This window comes from Apium graveolens, chromosome 5 (assembly GCF_009905375.1).
Source record: "Apium graveolens cultivar Ventura chromosome 5, ASM990537v1, whole genome shotgun sequence".
In the NCBI taxonomy this organism is placed as follows: domain Eukaryota; kingdom Viridiplantae; phylum Streptophyta; class Magnoliopsida; order Apiales; family Apiaceae; genus Apium; species Apium graveolens.
In genome coordinates, this window is record NC_133651.1 from 225458858 (window position 1) to 225478711 (window position 19854).

The window sequence follows — 19854 nt, forward strand, 5'->3', positions numbered from 1 at the left end:
AAATTTTTCTTTTTTATTTTTGTTTTTTCTTTAACTTATTTCATGATTTTAAGTTACGTTTGGAGACCCTAAACAACACTTGATTTTACCTTTTTAATAATAAAACATAATTTAAAAATACGTTTTCAATTATTTTCAATTAATATCTTAAACTTGAAAATATAACATTATCTAGCATTTTGGGTAAAAAAATCAAAAAATAAAAAACAAAACGCAAATCCAAATTTGCGGTTGTGTTTTCCCTCCCCTAAATAAGAATTGAAGTTGTGTTTTTAATATGTAAAATGGGTAGCACTCTATGGAGAATCATGGAGGATCATTATTTAAAAATATATAAAATATATTATTTATTATATTTTTCATCATATAAATTTATAAATTTTAATTATCAAGTTAAAAATTGAAGTTAAACAATTTTTTTATTTAAAAATCACTGAAATTAATGTAAAAGTTTAAATTGGTAATATAGTAGAATCGCAGTAAAATCACAGTAGAATCACACTTATTAAAAATTATTCCACTTTATAATCAAATTTAAAATCAAGTAATTTTATCAAGTTTTAATTGTTAAATTTTTTATTATATTCAGATATAATTGTTATTCTAGATTAACATCAAATTTTATATTTTTTAAAATAAAATTTTACAATTTATGATATGTTTCTAAAATAAAATCAATTGTTCTCCACCGTTCTTCATATAAAATGGTTTCCCACGAAGTAAAGGCTTATATAAAATAAAAAGTTTTGAAAACGAACACGCAACTTCGTTTTTTATTAAAAAAAACAGAACGCGAAACTCTGTTTTGGAGTGATATTTGGGGTCAGCTTTTCTCAAATTAACATTGAGGGTCATTCTCGCTGAAATAGTGATGTTTGGGGCATAATACTGATAATATATTACCCGACTGAATATGACTCGAAATAAGTAATATTCATACTTTAAATAATTTTATGTTTATGATAATATACTTATTTAATCATGTTCTTTTGTAAAACTACATTATATTATATTAAAAATATTAAACTAAATACAAAAGATAATTTTGAAATCTCACAAATTGAAAAAAATTAATAAGTTATGATCCGAAATATCCGAATCAAATTTAATCTGAAACCAAATTTCGTCCGATTTTAATCAAAATTTCAACCGATTTTAATCTAAATTAAACTCAAACCGAATCACATTCATTCTGATCCGAATAATTTCCAAATATATTATAATTCGAAAATAAATCCAATCGGAACTTATAACCGCAAGTGACACAACACACAAGTTGAGGAGTAGCGTAACTCAAAAATTGAAGTCCTTTTCATTTTTCAAGAAAATCGTCATCTTTCCACCTTCAAGCCTTCTACCTTCGAGCCTTCTCTTTTATTCTCAAAAAAGGTAATTAAATCATCTCTCCCCTCCTCTTTGATATAAAGATAATAACATGTATGTATATACTAAAGCTGCTTCAGTATCGATGATGTGTGCACTTGTGCCGCCACATTTAACAACAGCCTCAAGGTTGGTTCATTGTAATAAATATGCTTTTATTAATTAAAAATTAATGTTTTATTTTGTTGTAATGAAATTAAGGTTTAGCTTGCAGGGTGTTTGTTAAAATGTCTGTAAGAGGAAGTGGTGTTAAGACTCAAGGAGCTGTGATTGCTGATTCTTTGGTTATTAACCCTCCTGCTCATCCTACTTATGATTTGAAAGCTGTTATTAAGCTTGCTCTTGCTGAAGATGCTGGAAATTTAGGTCTGATATCCCCTTTTAAGTTTCGTATTTTTTGTTGTTTTGCTATGTTTTGATTATTAGGTTAGACGTTTGTTTTAGTTGATATGTGAGATACTATAAGTGGAATAGCCATGTGAAATATATGTTTTCCGTAAATTGAAATAATTCGTTTTTAGAATTATTGTACTTGGTGAATACTAGGAGAGCTCTCTCTGTGTGTGTGATTTGTAGACAAACAACATATATTCAGAATTGAGTTATCCTCAAAAAGATTAAATTTCAGCAAAACGGATTCAAAATAATTTGGTGTTGGTGAGGAAATGAAACGTAAAGCTAACCTAATTTCCATCACAACTAGGGAAGCTTCCTGATTTTCCTATTTGAACATTTAGATACAACAAATCTGTAATAAGGTTATATTAATCGATATATGTCCAAATTGAAACACAATAAGATATGCAATCAAATGATTCGCAGCCTCTACAGTGTTGATTAATCTGATCACAACATGTAGTTTTAGCTGTTATGAAATCATTGTTCTAGTTGGTGAGTTTTCTTGTGAATTAAAACTTTAAATGCACAATGCAGGCTCACTCATTTCAGCCATGGGAGTATAAAAGCCCATTTAGTTAGTATTATAGTTAGAGCAACGAGCATTACTAAAGTCAAAAATTGGGACTCAAAGATCTTGTACAGGGTATTAAATAAAAAAGGTATGGAAACCTCAGTCACCTATGATTATTAGTTTTCACTTTCCTGCGAATGGGGACAATAACCAAGAGTCCATCTACCCAGAAGCTTATAATGTTTAAAAGTGGTAGGTTTTTTAGATATACTTTTGGAAATCTAAACTTATAATTTCTGAAAGATGATACCTTTCAGCATGAATCCTAGATTTATACATATAATAAAGCAAACTCTCATGATTTTAGAGTTCATAAGCACAAGGACATAATGATAAAATTTATTTTTTTTGCTATGTATTGGTAGAATTGTTTAAGTCCTTAAAGATGGTCATAAACAACAAGAGTTACGAAATAACGTAATACAAGTCCTTAAAGGTATGTCTTAGAAGTTTGTTCGTTTTAGTTGATATATGAGATTCTAAATTTGGTTAGCCATGTGAAATATTTGTTTTTGGTAAAGAATTGTCATTAAGATTTATTTTGCATACTAAATACTCTGAGGTTATTATTATTATTATTATTACTTTTTCTAATTTGTGTTGTAAGTTTACAAGAACATGCTCCAACATATTTTTGACGACCGTGGCAGAACCAAGTGGGATGTGGGGCTTCAGTGCGCTTTAGGGTGCTCAGACATACATATTATTTGGTTTTATAATCAACCGGTGATATGGATTAGATGTACTAATGAGGGTAGTCAACCCCAGTTCTCAGGTCAAGTGATTCAGATTTAATAGCACTGACCACTACATCATAGGGGTGTGCACGGTTCGGTTCGGTTTTACCGAAAACCGTTACCGAACCGTGTATGTCGGTTCGGTTCGGTTTCTAGCTATTAACCGTAACTGAACCGTTCGGAACGGTTATTTTCGGTTCGGTTAACCGTTTATCGGTTTCGGTTTTTTTTTTCGGTTTTTATGTTTTTTAAAAAAATAATTATTTAATATAATACTAAGAATATTTATAGACGTTATTTAATATAAATCTAAGAAAATTAATTATTTAGTATAATGTAACAAACAAGTAGTATCGTTAAATGAGGGATTCGTATTGATGAATTAATAGAGCTATAATATGAATGACTATTGACAAGTCCAAGCGCAAGTAAATGACTATCATAATCCATCTACAGGCCCAACAACAAAAGGTTTTTAAAATTCTTATATAAATTTGGCAAGTATCATATACTCATATTTGTATAAAATAGATAAGTAAATAAATATATATTAAATATTTTAAAATAATATTTGCGGTTCGGTTTTTCGGTTCGGTTTTAAGGATAAAACCGTAACCGTTACCAAACCGTCCGGTCGGTTCGGTTCGGTTACGGGTTTTTTCGGTTTTTGTCGGTTTCGGTTTTTTTCGGTACGGTTTTTCGGTCCGGTTTCGGTTTTTCGGTTTTTGTTTGCTCACCCCTACTACATCATAGTGTCATATAGGTTTTATTTATATGTACTTATCTTTTATTTTACCTAATCATGGGTGTGGATGTATGGTCCAAATATATGTTTACTCGCAAAGATCCTAACAAAATCAAACCAAACATACATAGAGTTTCCCATTCAAGAGGAAGAGTAAGAAGTACAGATGGTGTTTCTGCAAAGACCTATGAGCTTTGACCTTGCAGTGAAAGTTATAGTAAACAGAGAGAAAACAACTTAAAGAAACACGAAAAACAATAAATATAAAGTAGCAATATTAACTAGCATGATGTAATGAATAATCAAGGTTCAGAGTGAAATGTGCTAGGGGAAGCTAAGCGATAAATCCCAAATCCTCTGCACCTCAAAAGTCAAACTGTGACTGCTAAGTCTCTCAAACATATAGAAAAATAAGCAACACCAGTATGAGATTTCCATAAACTCATATCTGAGGTCATGTCTTAGTATAAATACTATAAATTATGAGCGATAATGTTTTCTAAGTGTAATTGTGCATGTTTTTTTTTTTAAATGCAATATTGATTTTAGGTCACTTGTTAAAAAAAATCTTTATAGTTTTGGTTGTATTTAAATACGTATTAAACCCACCCTCCCTACTGGACTTGCTTGGTTCTGCCATTGTTTACTGTCATCATATATTCAAGCTTTCACTTTGTAGAAGTATTACTAAACTATGCGGGACATGGACGAAATTTACACTGCTTACAAGGGGTCTACTGAGATTCTTATTCTGAATTGGGGAAATAGTTTTATGCTGATATAAGTGTTTAATGTATGTAAATTATGTGAAAAATGTAACTAAACTATATGTGGTTACAAATGTAGGTGATGTAACATGTATGGCCACCATTCCAGCAGACATGGAAGTCGAAGCCTATTTCCTAGCGAAGGAGAATGGTGTTGTTGCTGGAATTGCACTTGCAGAGATGATATTTAATGAAGTTGATCCTTCACTAAAGGTATTGGGAAAATAAAGCTGTGTCTATACAAATTACCTTTTGTGCTTCGAATGGCTTATTTAAAAAATTTATTTTAAAAATAGGTGGAATGGTCAAAAAAGGACGGAGATAGTGTTCATAAAGGATTGCAATTTGGCAAAGTACAGGGTATATTCCAAAACTATGTTTAACACAATACAACAAGAATTTGTTTAGGCTTTTCAATTTTTGGTGCTCTTTACATCACTGGACTGTAAACATATGCAGGAAGAGCTCACAATATTGTTGTTGCTGAAAGAGTTGTGCTAAATTTTATGCAGAGGATGAGTGGAATAGCAACCCTTACCAAGGTGTGTTTTTTGCGTTGTTGCATATTAAATTTTATGAAGGATGCATATAATATCAGATCAAGTTTAAAACAAATTAAAAGATATGAGTAAACATGGTACACTACTCTGTAATGGCTCGTATGCTTGACTGGGGTTGGATAAAAAAAATTAATTGTTGAGTTTATGAAGCTATCGTTTATGCTCTAGTTATGATCAGGTCGAGTCTCTCAGAAATAAGTTAACCTTCAATACCTAGTGTTAGTAAATGCTCGGATTAAAATAATAGTTTTGCCATTTAGGGAATGCATGATTATCTTTTGAATTCCAACGACAGGAATAATTCAATATGTTTTCATTCTTCCCAGGCAATGGCTGATGCGGCACAACCTGCCTGTATACTGGAGACAAGGAAAACTGCTCCAGGTCTACGGCTGGTGGATAAGTGGGCGGTGTAGATCACTTCTTTCCCGTGTATAAGTCTGTTTTGGGTTTATCCTTTTGTGCAGTTCATTTAACCTTTAAGACACTACCTTTTCAGGTACTAATAGGTGGAGGGAAGAATCATCGAATGGGTTTATTCGATATGGTGATGATAAAAGATAATCATATCTCTGTTGCTGGAGGTGTCACAAACTCTCTCAAGTCTGTAGATCAGTATTTAGAGCAAAATAATCTTCAAATGGGTGTTGAGGTAGCTGTCTATGTATATGTAGTCGTTTTATTTTGACCTTCTTTAGTAAGTTTATAGGTCTTGGAAAGTCTCTAGTATATATAGTAACTAGCAGAATGAGAAACATCGTATGCAAGTTGAACAACTGAGCAGAATATAAGTATCATATGCAAAATGTTCAAACTTGTATCAACCAAATAAATTCAAAGTCATAAGTTCTTATTCTTTTTAGATATTGTCGGTGTTATAATCTATAAATAAAATTAGTGTCATGTGTATGTGGGTATATTATTGTAGTTTGAAGGTGTGCGCATGAGGGATTTGTTTCTGGATCAAAGGTTTTTGTTTGTCTTTGTAAGAGCATATATGATGAATTGATGATAGAATGCATCAAAATACAATAGTCAAAATTAGCAAGAGATTACAAGTTTTGTCTTATACACAGATAGAAACAAGGACGCTTGAAGAGATAGCTGAAGTGCTAGACTATGCGTCCTCAACAAAAACTTCATTGATTAGAATAATGCTGGATAATATGGTTGTCCCACTATCTGACGGGGATGTCGATGTAACTATGCTAGAAGCAGCCGTAAGACTGATCGCTGGGAGGTTTGACACAGAGGTAGCCTCTTTGTCCTAATCTCTTTAGCTGTTCCCTCTTATCTGCAAGTATATGGAGTAGTCCTATCATTGATTGCTTTATTTACCTTGTTTTAAGCTCTCAGTTTCCATATTGTTAATGTATATTCAGCTGGGATATGGAAGTTTGCTTTGTTGGGAAAGTAACTATTATTTTCTACTCCTCGCAGTTATCCTTGTTCTTTTTCAATTTACTTCATGTGTTTATCTTTCTGGTCCATATTCAAATTCTAGTTGCAAAATAAAACTAGGTTATATTATTCCCACCCAATGTGTGCTTTTGAATATAATTATTATTGTTACAACTTACAAGGAATTGATGCATCAATCTGTTTGCCAATGTGCAAACTTTGATTGTGACCAATGTACCACACGGAATTTACCAGAAATTTTGTAAAGAAAACATGGGGAACTTAGTACTAGTCAGTGATTAGTTAAATGTTAGTTCTTGAGAAGCACGGCTATTAGCAGAGTAAATCGTCAGGTACTTTGAATTTGCGAAGCATTCATAATTCTGTTTTGAGTGTTATCTTTTTTGTGAACCAGGAACTACAGATCCTTGGCTGATTAGGTTTTAGGGAAACCAACCCCCATATAAATATGATGTGAATTCACTCTAGAACAAACTTGTGGATAAATACAATTAAGGTCCCGGCTCTGGTGAAGAATGCCGCAGTTATGCTGTAATGATGACAAGTGTTCCCTGCGATTAGTGGTGATTAGTAAAACATTAGGAATGTTTATGGTTTCATTATTTTCATGGTTTGTGTATACTGTTTTTGGTCTGAAAGAATAGAAACCTCTCTCTGTGCTTATATGTTGGTTGTATGAGGCAGGCTTCTGGAAATGTCACACTTGAAACTGTACACAAGATCGGACAAACTGGTGTAACATATATTTCCAGGTATGATGACATTCATTGTAATTACATATATATAGCAAATGAATTGAGAGATAAAAGCATAATGTAATGCAACGTCCTTTGGAAGCATGATCAATATATATTTGTTTAATTTTTTTAGCAAACTAGGATTTTGTATTACTTATTATTTAAATTGCAATCCTTACATTATCTCATTTCTAATCAAGAGCTAACTTGACTTTAATGGACAAGGTATACTGTTTGGTACCACACTCTATTAACAAGTAACATTACAAATTATGATTTTCAAATTATGAAAAGTTTCGTAAGGAGTGTTTTTGATATATTCCACATTAAGAGATAGATATTTTTTAAAATTCTGGTTCTAGTTTCACAATCCACATTGATAAATCTTCTCCCGCTAGCTTAGAAGTTAAACTATTGTAATCTTGAAAACCCTCCAAATTCAGGTTGGAGGGACAATATATAGAATATGGTGTTCCTTATTTTGAACATGGAAGTTCCAATGCATGTTATCCTTAGCATTAGTCTATTTACATATGACTTGTACTGAGGCATTAAAATAAAATATTAAGTTACAAGATGCCTAACAGAGTTTAGCTGATATATCTGCAGCGGTGCACTGACACATTCTGTCAAGGCCCTTGACATCTCCCTGAAGATTGACACGGAGCTAGCTCTCCAAGTTGGAAGGCGTACTAATCGAGCATAGTCACCATTCTCTTTTTGTGATTCCTAGTCTCAACTAGCATCTGTATGATGATAGTACATGAATTCATCTGTCCGATTGTAGAATAAAAAATATATACGTGCAACTGTGCTTAAAAAAGCATCCAGAGGGTGAGCAACCAGAAGTATATATTATAAAGGATGTCCTTTTTTTAAAAAAATAAAAATAAATGTAGCATGTTTTGTTTTTGGCTGGAGCCTCAAATGTCTAGTTGCCAACCATTAGGATTTGAACCATGGAAACAGCCTTTTCGTACATTGCCCTGTAATTTTTGGATTCCATGTAGGCATAGAGGTTCCCTTTTATGCTGTTGAATTGTAGATTTTTTGGTGTTTTGTAATCAAATTCAGGAGGATATATATACAGGAGGATTTACAGCAGAGATGTGGTGGCTGATCAGTCAACTTTATTTCTTATCTTTCTCTCTGTGCCAAATTCTGATTGACAAGTTCAACCGAAGAGAGTTTTCCATAGGTGCCTCGCCTATTAACGTGAGAATAGTCGTTGGTCAATTCCTTTTGTTTTCTGAAATGCTGAAATTACTAGAAATATCCAATACAGTATGTTAGTACTAGTACTTTCTTTTTGATTTGTTGGAGCTGACTGGACCAGTCAATAGCTAAGAATTAAAAGGCAGTTTTCCTTGAAATATTAACAGTTAATAAAAAATTTAAAAATATCACTTTTTTAGATTACGGGACACAAATACAATTTTTGAAAATTTTGACCAAAAAGTATCACTTTAATACGATTTACAAATTGAGTACAGTAATACTCATTTTAGCAAGAGGATCAATAAAATCAGATTTGGATAATAACCTAGGCATTCAAAGAGAAACCTTTGAAATCAGGTCAAATATCATTTGTAAAATCGAAGATTAAAATAAAAAAAATTCATAAATTGACACTTACAAACATAAATAGGCCATATTGCAGCAATGAAGTCACATTTTTACCAGTAACTGCTTCATCAGTGAGAATCAGTTTATTACATTCTCCAATATCCAATTTAGAAGACCTAGAACTATGGTATAAGTGAGTATCAACATAATAGCTCACGGTCAAATTACATAATTTAAGTGCAGGACTATGAAATAGTAATCTACAATTATTTTTTGATATTAAAAATAAATAAAAAGATTCAAACTTGGTAAACACACGATGAAATTAAATAGTTATACATACATGACTTAATTTTTTTGAAAATATGGTGAGATTCATCGCCAACGTCTGCACAAATCCAAACCAATATGAAGGACAATATAATTAGACAAAAATACTTTAAGTTCCACAATTAAAAAAATTAGAAAAACCGGATTAAACAACAAAAGTATACCATTTCGCAAAAAAATCACAAATAAATCAAAACAAAGTTGTTTAGAACTAACATCAAACAGTTGGAGTGCAAAATGCGACACAAAAATATATCCAATAAATTATTGTTAAAACTCAGCCATACTTTTAAATCAATTAACCAAATACGGTGTTACCCTTTTTCATGAGAGGTCTACATATTCGTAATACACAAAAATAACTATACCGATAGTGTGGGGAATATCAGAACTTTCAATCGCCTAAAATGTTGATGGGTAATTTGAGTCTTGATAATCGTCTGAAATTGTGGTATACTGTATATATGGATTATGAATAATAAATTATTAAGAAGACGCTTATAAAAATTCACTCAAACATGTAAAAAATAGAAGAGAAAGTATTATAGAGATTAAGTTTTGAAATAAATCTAATGATAATCACAAATACAAACACAAAACTCATTACAATTTGAAGTAATAGGTGTAGGATAAATTATATATTCATCCTGCACAAATCAAATAAATTAAACAAATCACACAAACATTACGTACATATATGTATATATATATATTATATTAAAAAAGACGATGATGAAAGTGAGAGAGAAGAATGGTGAAGAAGGGGAATGAGAAAAAGAAATTAATGATAGATTCGAAAGATATTGTTTGTTTGAGTTTTTTTTTAAACAAAGATTACGATAATTAGAAATTAAAAAAATTTGAACATATAATTTAATTGTTACAATTAGGGAGCGGTTTTGATGTATAGATAAATATATTAGGCCAGCTTTTATATGAGTTATAATGAATATAAATGTGAAAAATCTATTGAAATGTGTATAATATAAAATTTTATGTGTAACAAATTAAAATGGGCCATGGATTCTGGCTAAATTTTTGGATAAATATTATACGGGTAATAGTAGTCTTTTAACATTACTAGTTTATAGCCCGTGCTTTGCACACGAGTATTTCAAAAATTATTTAATAAAATAAATAAATAAATTTATAATTAAAATTGAATAATATAATTCTGAAAGATTAAGTTATCTATTATCTATATAATAAGTGTATTGCATCTGCATATTATGATAAATTTATTTAAGAACTACTTTCGTTATATAAGTTATTTTTATGTTATATATTTTATGAAATTATTTCTATAAATAGATTTGTCAAAATTTAAAGTTTACTTCAAATTTGTATTAAAAACTTACCATAAATAACATAATTCATATTTAAAATTGTATTGCAAAGTTTCTATAATTAAAATGGGTCATGATAAATATATGGATCTTTTATAAATCTAATATGGATAACAAATCTAAAAATGAATAGTCCACGGGGTCAAATTAAAGTTAAAAATTATATCCGAACCAAAATATGGATACCAAACCTTAGGAAAGGGTTATCCAGCAATTTATAATATATAGATATGGATACCAAACCTAAAATGGATAGTCCACTGAATCAAATTAAAGTTAAAAATTATATATGAATGAAAATATGGATATCAAAATTTAGGAAAGGGTTATCCAGGAATTTATAATATATAGATATAGATATATCACATTTTAAATCTTAACAAAAATAATAGATTCACATGTTAAACGGTAAACCGTTAATTTCTACTAACGGGACCAACACATAATAAGTTTATTCATCGAAACAAATTTAAAAATCGATTCTTCTCTTTAAAATTGGATATATCATTTTATTACATAGACAGAAACAGAAGAGCCTACATAGAGTCGTTAAATATACTTCTTCTTGTACATGTTTGAATTTGACAGCAAGGATCGTACAAGTAATAGTAGTTTAAGAAGAGGGAGGGAGACCGGAGACATGTTAAGTTGTGAAAATGATAGCTTCACCGGGAATGATGGGAGTTAACGAGAAAACAACGTTGGCTGAGGAACATCACAAGCACAAGCAGCTGCAACATTTTATGGAGATTCGAGCCTCCGTTTTTATAGGGAAACTTCTCCTTGACTTATTTTCTCTTCCTTTTTGCTATTTTTGACCACCCTTTTAAATCTTTAAATCATTCCCCATCTGTTAATTTTTATTAAAGATTAGTTTTTAACTTGGCAAAAAGAAAAGATTGAATTTTTATGTTCTGGGTTGTTTTTGTTTCTACTGTTTGATTTCAAGAACCATACTTTACAACTTTTTTATGTATGTAATAACTAGATCTTGTGTGTATAGGTTGTGATGAAGATTATAGGGTTGACTAGCTAACTGGGATTTTTAGTTTTGGGAGTCTTGTTTAGTGCTAGATTGAAAAGTAAAAAAAAAAAATTATACATGTTTGTGCAGTCATATAGTTATACTAATCATACTAATTTGCATATACAATTGTAGAAGAAGGGTTTTAATCAATTTTTAAATCCCTGGGAAAATTTTATTCCTTTCTTGTTTCTTTTATTTTGACTTGTTACATAGAAAAGATTATATCTTTAGATAGCCCACCAATTTTATTTTGGGTTTTAGTAAATTTGGCCTCTATTAGTTGGGTGAAGTTTACATTTTGAATCTTTTATACACAACAAATCAGGCACATTTGGTGAAGAAAAGGAGAGTGATTTACAGTTTTTCGGGGAGTTGGGGTATGGTGGTTACTAATGGGAATACGTGACAACGGTATACTAGATTTGATCCAGAAAGTTGGAACTTGGATTAATTGGGGTAACGGTGATCAATATTGTAGCTCGGGTGAATTTAAAATGGGTAAAATTTGCTGTGATTGCATGATGACTATTGTGGACTTTTGCATAAGTTATCACTGTCAAAGATGTGGTAGGATGTTGTGTGACAATTGCGTGCAGTTAAATGGCTGTGTTGGTGGTGGTGTTGCATTCGAAGATTCAGATAGCATGTCTGATGTGGGCGCCGTGATGAATTTTTGCAAGTTCTGCTCCCATATCAGTAAAAGCAAAAGAGTCGGGAGGAAGTTTATTGAAAAAGTTCATCCTTCAGAGTCTCCTCGACGAAGTTCTGAACCACCATCTCCTTGTTCTACCGAAAGATGTGATGAATGTGCCAATCAGGATTCTGCCAGATGCAGGACTCATGACTCTCCAAGCAGGTAGAAAAAAAACATCCTGTTCTCAGGACACAAATATGATAATTGTTTCTAATTAATAAAACAGTATATCTTGATTAAGCAATTTTGATTTGCCTGCACTAAACTTGCAGCATATGTTATAACAGTTTAGTACAGTTTCTACGATTAGGTTCTGTTAATTTTTTTTGCTTTTTGTTTACTATGTATCCCTGTCTTGCATCTTAATTTTCTCAATCACTTTGGTGGCATTCTCAGATTATGTTTGCTTACAATATTCTTGATCCGGGGATCATGGACTGTTTACTCTAATTTGATCACTTTTAATATCATTTTATAAGGATCAATCACGATGTGGAGAGGATGGAATTATATTGTTCCTTTTAAATAACTAAAAAGTGATGAAATTCATATGGTTAAGAATATACAATGTAATATGTCCCCAGGTATAATCCTTGTAAAGAAACATAGCATAAGAGTAGTAATTTTCTTTCTTCCATAAGATTACATAAATCTATTCTAGGCATCTTCATTCACAGTTACCCCTGTGCCATTTACCTGGACTTGCTCGTGCTTTTATTATTTAATTATACCATGCCAATTATTGTAGGAGTGATGAAGATGATAGAGAGGATTCCAGCAAAACCTTCTTCAGTTCATTTTTGGACGATACATCAGATATAGAATCAAGTAGTATGAGTGCTAGACAGGAGTTTTACAATTATAAGTCTTTCGGATCAAGTCCATTGGACAGTCCCTGTAGGATCCATAGTTTTGATAAAACAGGGAATGCTGCAGAGCTGGAGAAAGTGAGGACTTTAATGTCTCAGAATGATGGCCCCTTTGATCAAGAAACTTCAGCTATATTAGAAAGGCCTGACACCGGGACCGGGGATATAGACCATACTCGTGAAAAAGAGGATCGTTTAATGACATTTCGCGATCAGAGATACTTTGATCTGGAGAACAATGGTCTCATCTGGTTCCCCCCACCTGCTGTTGATGAAACTGATGAGAAAGAAGATAACTTTTTTGCATATGAGGAAGATGAGGATGATGTTGGGGAGGTAAATTCTATGTTTTCATCTGGTGACCTGAATAGCATGCTATCTGAGAAGAAGAAAGATTATGGTGACCAAAAGCAATCACTAAAAGCTGTCGTACAGGGGCATTTCAGGGCACTCGTGTCACAACTCTTGCTCGGGGAGGGTATAAAGATGGGTAAAGAAAACAGTGAAGACAATTGGCTTGATGTAGTAACAGCAATATCTTGGCAAGCTGCAAACTTTGTAAAACCAGATACTAGCACCGGAGGTAGTATGGATCCTATTGATTACGTAAAAGTTAAATGTATAGCATCTGGGAATCCTAGTGAAAGGTATATACTCTTTCTTCTTATTCCATTATTATCTTTAGATGCTCCAGATCCATATTCCTTTTCTTTACTGGACTCCGATGCAGTAAATTATTAAGAGTTTTAATCTTAATCTGTAATCTATTTCAATCTATGCAGTAAATTCATTAAAGGAGTAGTTTGTACAAAAAATATAAAACACAAGCGCATGATTTCACAATTTAGAAACGCCAGAGTACTTATTTTAGCAGGAGCACTCGAGTACCAAAGAGTTCCAAATCAGCTGGCATCTTTTGATACGTTACTGCAACAGGTTTGTACAATTGGAAATTTGGTATATTGTGTGAGATCATCTGAAAGCATGAGCTTATGAACTTTAATTGGCATAACAGGAAATTGATCATCTCAAGATGATCGTTTCAAGGATTGAGGCTCACCACCCAAATGTTTTACTGGTTGAAAAAAGTGTATCTTCATATGCCCAAGAGTATCTTTTGGCAAAGGAGATCTCTTTAGTACTGAATGTTAAAAAGACTTTGCTACAGAAAATAGCCAGGTGTACTGGTGCTTCAATAACTCCATCTATTGATAAATTGTCTACTACACGTTTGGGACAGTGTGAATCGTTCCGGATAGAAAAAGTATCTGAAGACCTCGAACAAGTGAAACAGCTCCAAAAGAAGCCATCGAAAACCTTGATGTTCTTCGAAGGTTGTCCCCGGCGTTTAGGTTGCACGGTAACATTCTCCTTCTCTATGTCAGAAACTAATTTGCACTACCATTCAACACCTCTAGTGTAATGATTGTAGTACTAGGCATATTTTATTTTAAACTGTTATAATTTTTTCATATAAAAGAAGTAGTGTGAGCTACAACTACCTTAATAGTTCTTATTAAAGCATTTTTTTTACGGTTACTATCTCTTCAGAAAATAATTTATATGAATATGCGATCAGTTGTTGCATCATTAATGTAGAAATTAATGTAGTAATGTTTAGTAATTGAAACAATTCAGTAGAAACAATTTATATGAACATGCGATTAATTGTATCCCTCGGTCCTCGGAGAAAGTTGTACGTCAGATCATATTTATAAGTCTTCTTGCTCTCTAATCTCATAAAAGTACGAGTATCATGCTGAGATGATTGCATCTTGCATCACAATTTAACATCTACCATTAAAGTGTTTCTTATATAGATGTTGATGCTTCAATAACTGTACCCGTTTTCTGCATATAAATGATGTTCATGATCTTAGTTTACTCGTAATCTCTATGTTGTTTATGTTTTTTAAATTCCAAAACATTTTTTCTGTGCATGTTAATATTTTTCCATACAAATTGAAGCGCTTTTGATCGTTCTTTATTGCCTGATTTCCTTAGGTCCTGCTGAAGGGTTCTTGTCGTGAAGAACTAAAGAAAATTAAGCATGTTGTTCAGTATGCAATTTTTGCAGCGTATCATTTGTCTCTGGAAACTTCTTTTCTTGCAGATGAGGGTGCTAGCTTACCTAAACCAACTGTGAGATCTTCATTTTCACTGCTTGAAAGGACAAGTATGGACAGTACCATTTCTGTTGTCCCTACTTCATATGGTCCAACTACCTACTCAGAAGTTGCTGATCTCCCAACTTTTAATGAGGAGTCCGCAGGCCTCAACTTAGAACTTGAGGAAAGGGAGTCAGTAATTGAGCCTTTTAATTCTCATTTTACCTCTTCTCTTACCTCTCTGAAGTATGGTGTAGAAACGTCTAATGTACTAAATGACGGTGTAACAGCTACATTAATTTCAGAGGAACATAGGCTAGGTGTAGTTTCTACTGAAAGTAGAAATTTTGATCGGGAGGATTCTCAGATGACCATAAACCATATGCAACCATTTGAACTCTTAAATCAGAATAAAAATGCAGATATAAATGATATTGATGCTTCTAGTGAGAACAGTGCACTGAGTGATAGTCATCAGAGCATACTGGTATCGTTTTCAAGTCGCTGTGTGCTTAATGGAACTGTCTGTGAACGTTCTCGACTCCTGCGCATTAAGTTTTATGGTTGTTTTGATAAGCCACTTGGGAGGTATCTTCAGGAAGATCTGTTTGATCAGGTAAACATTTCTGTTTTCATCAATTTTGTTTTTACCCTTGAAAAAATGGAATTGTTGAACGAGTGCACTTCTAATGCTAGGCATCCTTCTGTAAATCATGCAAAGAGCCGGCTGATAGCCACGTAGTTTGCTATAATCACCAGCAGGGTAATCTAACAATAAATGTTAGGAGACTACCCACAGTTAGACTTCCTGGGGAACAAGATGGAAAAATTTGGATGTGGCACCGATGCCTCAGATGTGCACAGGTAGATGGGGTTCCACCAGCAACCCACAGGGTGGTTATGTCTGATGCTGCTTGGGGCCTTTCTTTTGGAAAGTTCTTAGAACTTAGTTTCTCAGACCACGCAACTGCTAATCGTGTTGCAAGCTGTGGTCATTCTCTGCAAAGGGACTGCCTTCGGTACTATGGGTAAATGACATCTTGTTAATCTAGGACTTTTATTTATACTTTATTAATTATAATTTTACCATTTATGTGGTTAGGATAAAAACAAATCTATACCCATATATGCAATGGATGTCTGAATGCGTCTGCGTGTATGTATTTGTGTAGTGTGTTTATAATTCATGAAATGTTGTTTTTGGTTATAACAGATTCGGAAGCATGGTAGCATTTTTCCGCTATTCTCCTATCGATATTTTCTCTGTCTGTTTGCCCCCATCGGTACTTGAGTTCATTCCCCATTCTCAACAGGATTGGCTAAAGAAAGAGACGATAGAGGTGATATGCACTTAAGTTATGTGTTTTGATGTAGAATAAATAAGACTGCGTGTTTTCTGTCACACTTTTAATTATCTAGTCCAATTTAATGTTTCTACAGATTTTGAGCAAGCAAGAAGCTTTATACGAGGAAATACTGGGTGTACTTTATAGTATTGAACAGAAAAGTACATCTCTTCGACACCAATCCTTTGACAGAAATGAGTTACATAATCACATAATCGAGTTAAAAGACCAGCTTATAAAAGAAAGAGATGATTTTGATGTAAGCTTGCAATTATAATATGTTCATATAGTGACATTCGATGTCATATTAGCATAAAACAATTTTATATTATCATGCTGATTTGCAGCTTCCGTGTTTTGACAGTGTATATATCGACGACCTAGCAAGGATAGTTCAGAATCAGTTCCAGTGACACTGGATGTTTTTGAACTTAATCGCTTAAGACAATCACTCCTGATTCTTTCACATGATTGGGAGCACCGGCTTAGTTCATTGGATTCTCTCCTTAGCTCCGACACCGGACTTGGTGCGTCATATTACGCTGGACTACAAGATTTGAGAAGTGTTTCATCTTGTAATGATATCACTCTTTCCTGCGACCGTGATAATGATAGCGTCTCTGATCTGATTTTAAAATTGCCGGATTTCCTCCAGAGAGATTTATCGTACACACAGGACAAAGAGGCTGAAACAATACTGGTTGATTCTGGTGTTCCTGGACTTTACATGCCGCTATCATGCGAGACTAAGAATGAGGCGGCGACACACTTAAATGGGAATTCTGCAGTCAACAGGACATCCTTGGATCGTGCTTCCTCGGCAGCATCTGAACTGTCTGATAAAATTGATTCTGTGTGGAATGGTACAGCAGAAAGTCCATTGAAATTGCCTTTAATGAAATTGTTATCACCAGCAAGAGTTCAATCCGTTGATTCTGCGACAAGAATTCAAGAAAAGATGAGGAAAGGATTGCCGCCCTCATCATTTCATTTATTAGCAATAAGATCTTTTCATGCTTCTGGGGACTATGTAAACATGGTTAGAGATCCCTCGGCTAATGTACAGAGGACTTATTCTCAAATGTCACCTCTTGAGGCCCAGAAATTTAACCTTTGGAACACCTCACACTCATTTAACACTTCTCCATCTCTTTTGCCTAAAGGGGCGCGATTGGTACTTCCGCAAAATGGCAAGGTAGATTTAATTATCGTTGTTTATGATAATGAACCAACTAGCGCGATTTCGTATGCTCTCACTTCCAAGGAGCATAAAGACTGGATATCTGATCAACCCTGTGGGTTTGAAGAAGCCTGGAATGCTGCTCAACTAACACGAGAAAATTCTGTAGCTTCAACCATTCCATCCTGGCAGTCTTTTGGTTCCTTGGACTTGGGTTATATCCACTACGGAAGTAATGGTTTTGAAGACGTTTCAACAACCATTAATACTATGCTTACAGATTCCAATAGCAGTCCCCATTTTAGAATTTCTTTTGAGGATCAATCACCCAATGCTGGGGGGAGGGTAAAGTTTTCTGTTACCTGTTATTTTCCAAAGCAATTTGATGTACTCCGAAAGAAATGTGGCTGTAGCCAAATAGATCTTGTACGTTCTTTGAGCCGCTGCAAGAGGTGGAGTGCACAGGGAGGAAAAAGCAATGTCTACTTTGCAAAGTCTTCGGATGAAAGGTTTGTTATAAAGCAAGTCACGAAGACTGAATTGGAATCTTTTGAGGAGTTTGCACCTGAGTATTTTAAATATATGAGTGATTCTCTCGACTCCAGAACTCCAACATGTCTTGCAAAAGTTCTGGGGATATTTCAGGTTGCTTACATTTTTGCACCTCATTACTTAAATAGTTTACTTATGTCTTAGTTATTCATACGCCTGCTACTAAACATGCATCTGTTCCTTCTTGTGTTATTCTGGAGTTGGGTAAGTGGCATTAACATAACCTTTTATTTTACCACCGTACTTTCTCTAATTTTAAAAAAAAATTCTTACCTTTAGGTAACTGTCAGACACTTGAAGGGTGGAAAGGAAAGTAAAATGGATCTGATGGTAATGGAAAATCTATTTTTCAGAAGAAACATTTCAATAGTCTATGATCTTAAGGGCTCTGCACGGTCTCGTTACAATTCAGATACGACCGGGGTAAACAACGTGTTGCTTGACATGAATTTCTTAGAAGCACTGCAAACAAATCCTATGTTTCTTGGAAGTAAGGCCAAGAGAAGCCTTGAAAGAGCAGTTTGGAACGACACGTCCTTTTTAGCGGTAAGCTAAATTTATCCAACTATCTATGAAAGCTTCAATATTTTACAATTTCTGCTACTGGAATAATAGTGTGTTAAAATATATGAGATATGCTTTATAGACATTCAATATTAAGTAAAATATATAAATTTTCTATTAATAACAGAATATATATTAGAAAGGAGATTGAAATGACTTATTCATGATCTTACAGTCAATTGTATGCTCATATCCGAATAGTACTGGTGGGGGTTTTAGGCAAGCAATACCAGTTTTCTGAAATGAATATTTTTGTGGTGTGCAGTCTGTAGATGTTATGGATTATTCTTTGCTGGTGGGAGTAGACGAAGAAAGTAAAGAGCTGGTACTAGGGATAATTGATTACATGAGACAATATACATGGGACAAACACTTGGAGACATGGGTGAAGAGCTCTGGAATACTAGGAGGTCCAAAGAATGCTGCCCCAACTATTGTCTCCCCCAAACAATACAAGAAAAGGTTTAGAAAAGCAATGACAACCTATTTTTTAACAGTGCCTGATCTGTGGTCAACATAAAGTTTCACTAGTTTATGCAAATAGAGGGTGAGGATTTAGGATTCAGGTTAACAATAATTCGTGTACATTGTATCTAATCTTGTGCACTACATAAATGAAATAACAAAAGATTAACATTGTTTGATCAGTGCTTGGTGTGGGATCTTCTCATGTTGGCATGGTTCCAAGGAAGGAATAGAGATGGGAGAATAGAAACTTTTTTTTTTTTATTTCATGGTAAATATTTAGTACCTTTTATACTTGTATATGAAATTTATTCATTCAAATCTAAAATATAGCTTAAATGCTACAAATGTTTAATACAACTTTAAACATTCAACATAAAGTTTTCGTAGACAGAACATGCAACTTTAATACAACTTGCTCTGCAAGTAACATTTGTCGATTAGGTTCTAATCTTTAGGAAGATTTATGTAACTCAATTTTACAGT

At 33.2% G+C, this 19854-nt stretch overlaps 2 protein-coding genes across 6 annotated transcripts; both read left to right on the plus strand.

The window, feature by feature from the left end:
• The first annotated feature begins 1264 nt into the window (after window positions 1-1264).
• Window positions 1265-8463, plus strand: LOC141724893 (quinolinate phosphoribosyltransferase [decarboxylating] 1a). 5 transcript variants are annotated; one of them, XM_074527188.1, is made up of 11 exons: window positions 1315-1389; window positions 1464-1512; window positions 1598-1749; window positions 4682-4815; window positions 4899-4962; window positions 5062-5144; window positions 5489-5572; window positions 5662-5814; window positions 6239-6415; window positions 7269-7336; window positions 7931-8463. In XM_074527188.1, exons 2-11 carry the CDS (start codon window positions 1469-1471, stop codon window positions 8025-8027), a joined length of 1056 nt encoding a protein of 351 aa, XP_074383289.1. In that variant the 5' UTR covers window positions 1315-1389; window positions 1464-1468; the 3' UTR covers window positions 8028-8463. The 5 variants fall into 5 exon arrangements, with proteins under 5 accessions (XP_074383292.1, XP_074383291.1, XP_074383287.1 ...); XM_074527191.1 differs by lacking the exon at window positions 1464-1512 and having other exon boundaries at window positions 1265-1389; window positions 1591-1749; XM_074527190.1 differs by lacking the exon at window positions 1464-1512 and having other exon boundaries at window positions 1266-1389.
• Window positions 8464-11078: 2615 nt separating this feature from the next.
• On the plus strand, window positions 11079-19550 carry LOC141724894 (putative 1-phosphatidylinositol-3-phosphate 5-kinase FAB1C). The gene is made up of 11 exons (XM_074527192.1): window positions 11079-12446; window positions 13033-13800; window positions 13936-14089; window positions 14169-14513; window positions 15158-15877; window positions 15958-16289; window positions 16475-16601; window positions 16702-16866; window positions 16972-18432; window positions 18619-18885; window positions 19169-19550. Exons 1-11 carry the CDS (start codon window positions 11983-11985, stop codon window positions 19421-19423), a joined length of 5058 nt encoding a protein of 1685 aa, XP_074383293.1. The 5' UTR covers window positions 11079-11982; the 3' UTR covers window positions 19424-19550.
• The last annotated feature ends 304 nt before the right edge of the window (window positions 19551-19854 follow it).

Coding starts and splice junctions, on each gene's coding strand:
- LOC141724893 (XM_074527186.1), top strand. CDS start 1,436: ATGTATGTATATACTAAAGCTGCTTCAGTATCGATGATGTGTGCACTT. Junction 5,145..5,488: donor GAATAGCAACCCTTACCAAG/GTGTGTTTTTTG, acceptor CATTCTTCCCAG/GCAATGGCTGATGCGGCACA. Junction 7,337..7,930: donor GGTGTAACATATATTTCCAG/GTATGATGACAT, acceptor ATATATCTGCAG/CGGTGCACTGACACATTCTG.
- LOC141724894 (XM_074527192.1), top strand. CDS start 11,983: ATGGGAATACGTGACAACGGTATACTAGATTTGATCCAGAAAGTTGGA. Junction 15,878..15,957: donor AGGAAGATCTGTTTGATCAG/GTAAACATTTCT, acceptor TTCTAATGCTAG/GCATCCTTCTGTAAATCATG. Junction 16,602..16,701: donor TAAAGAAAGAGACGATAGAG/GTGATATGCACT, acceptor ATGTTTCTACAG/ATTTTGAGCAAGCAAGAAGC.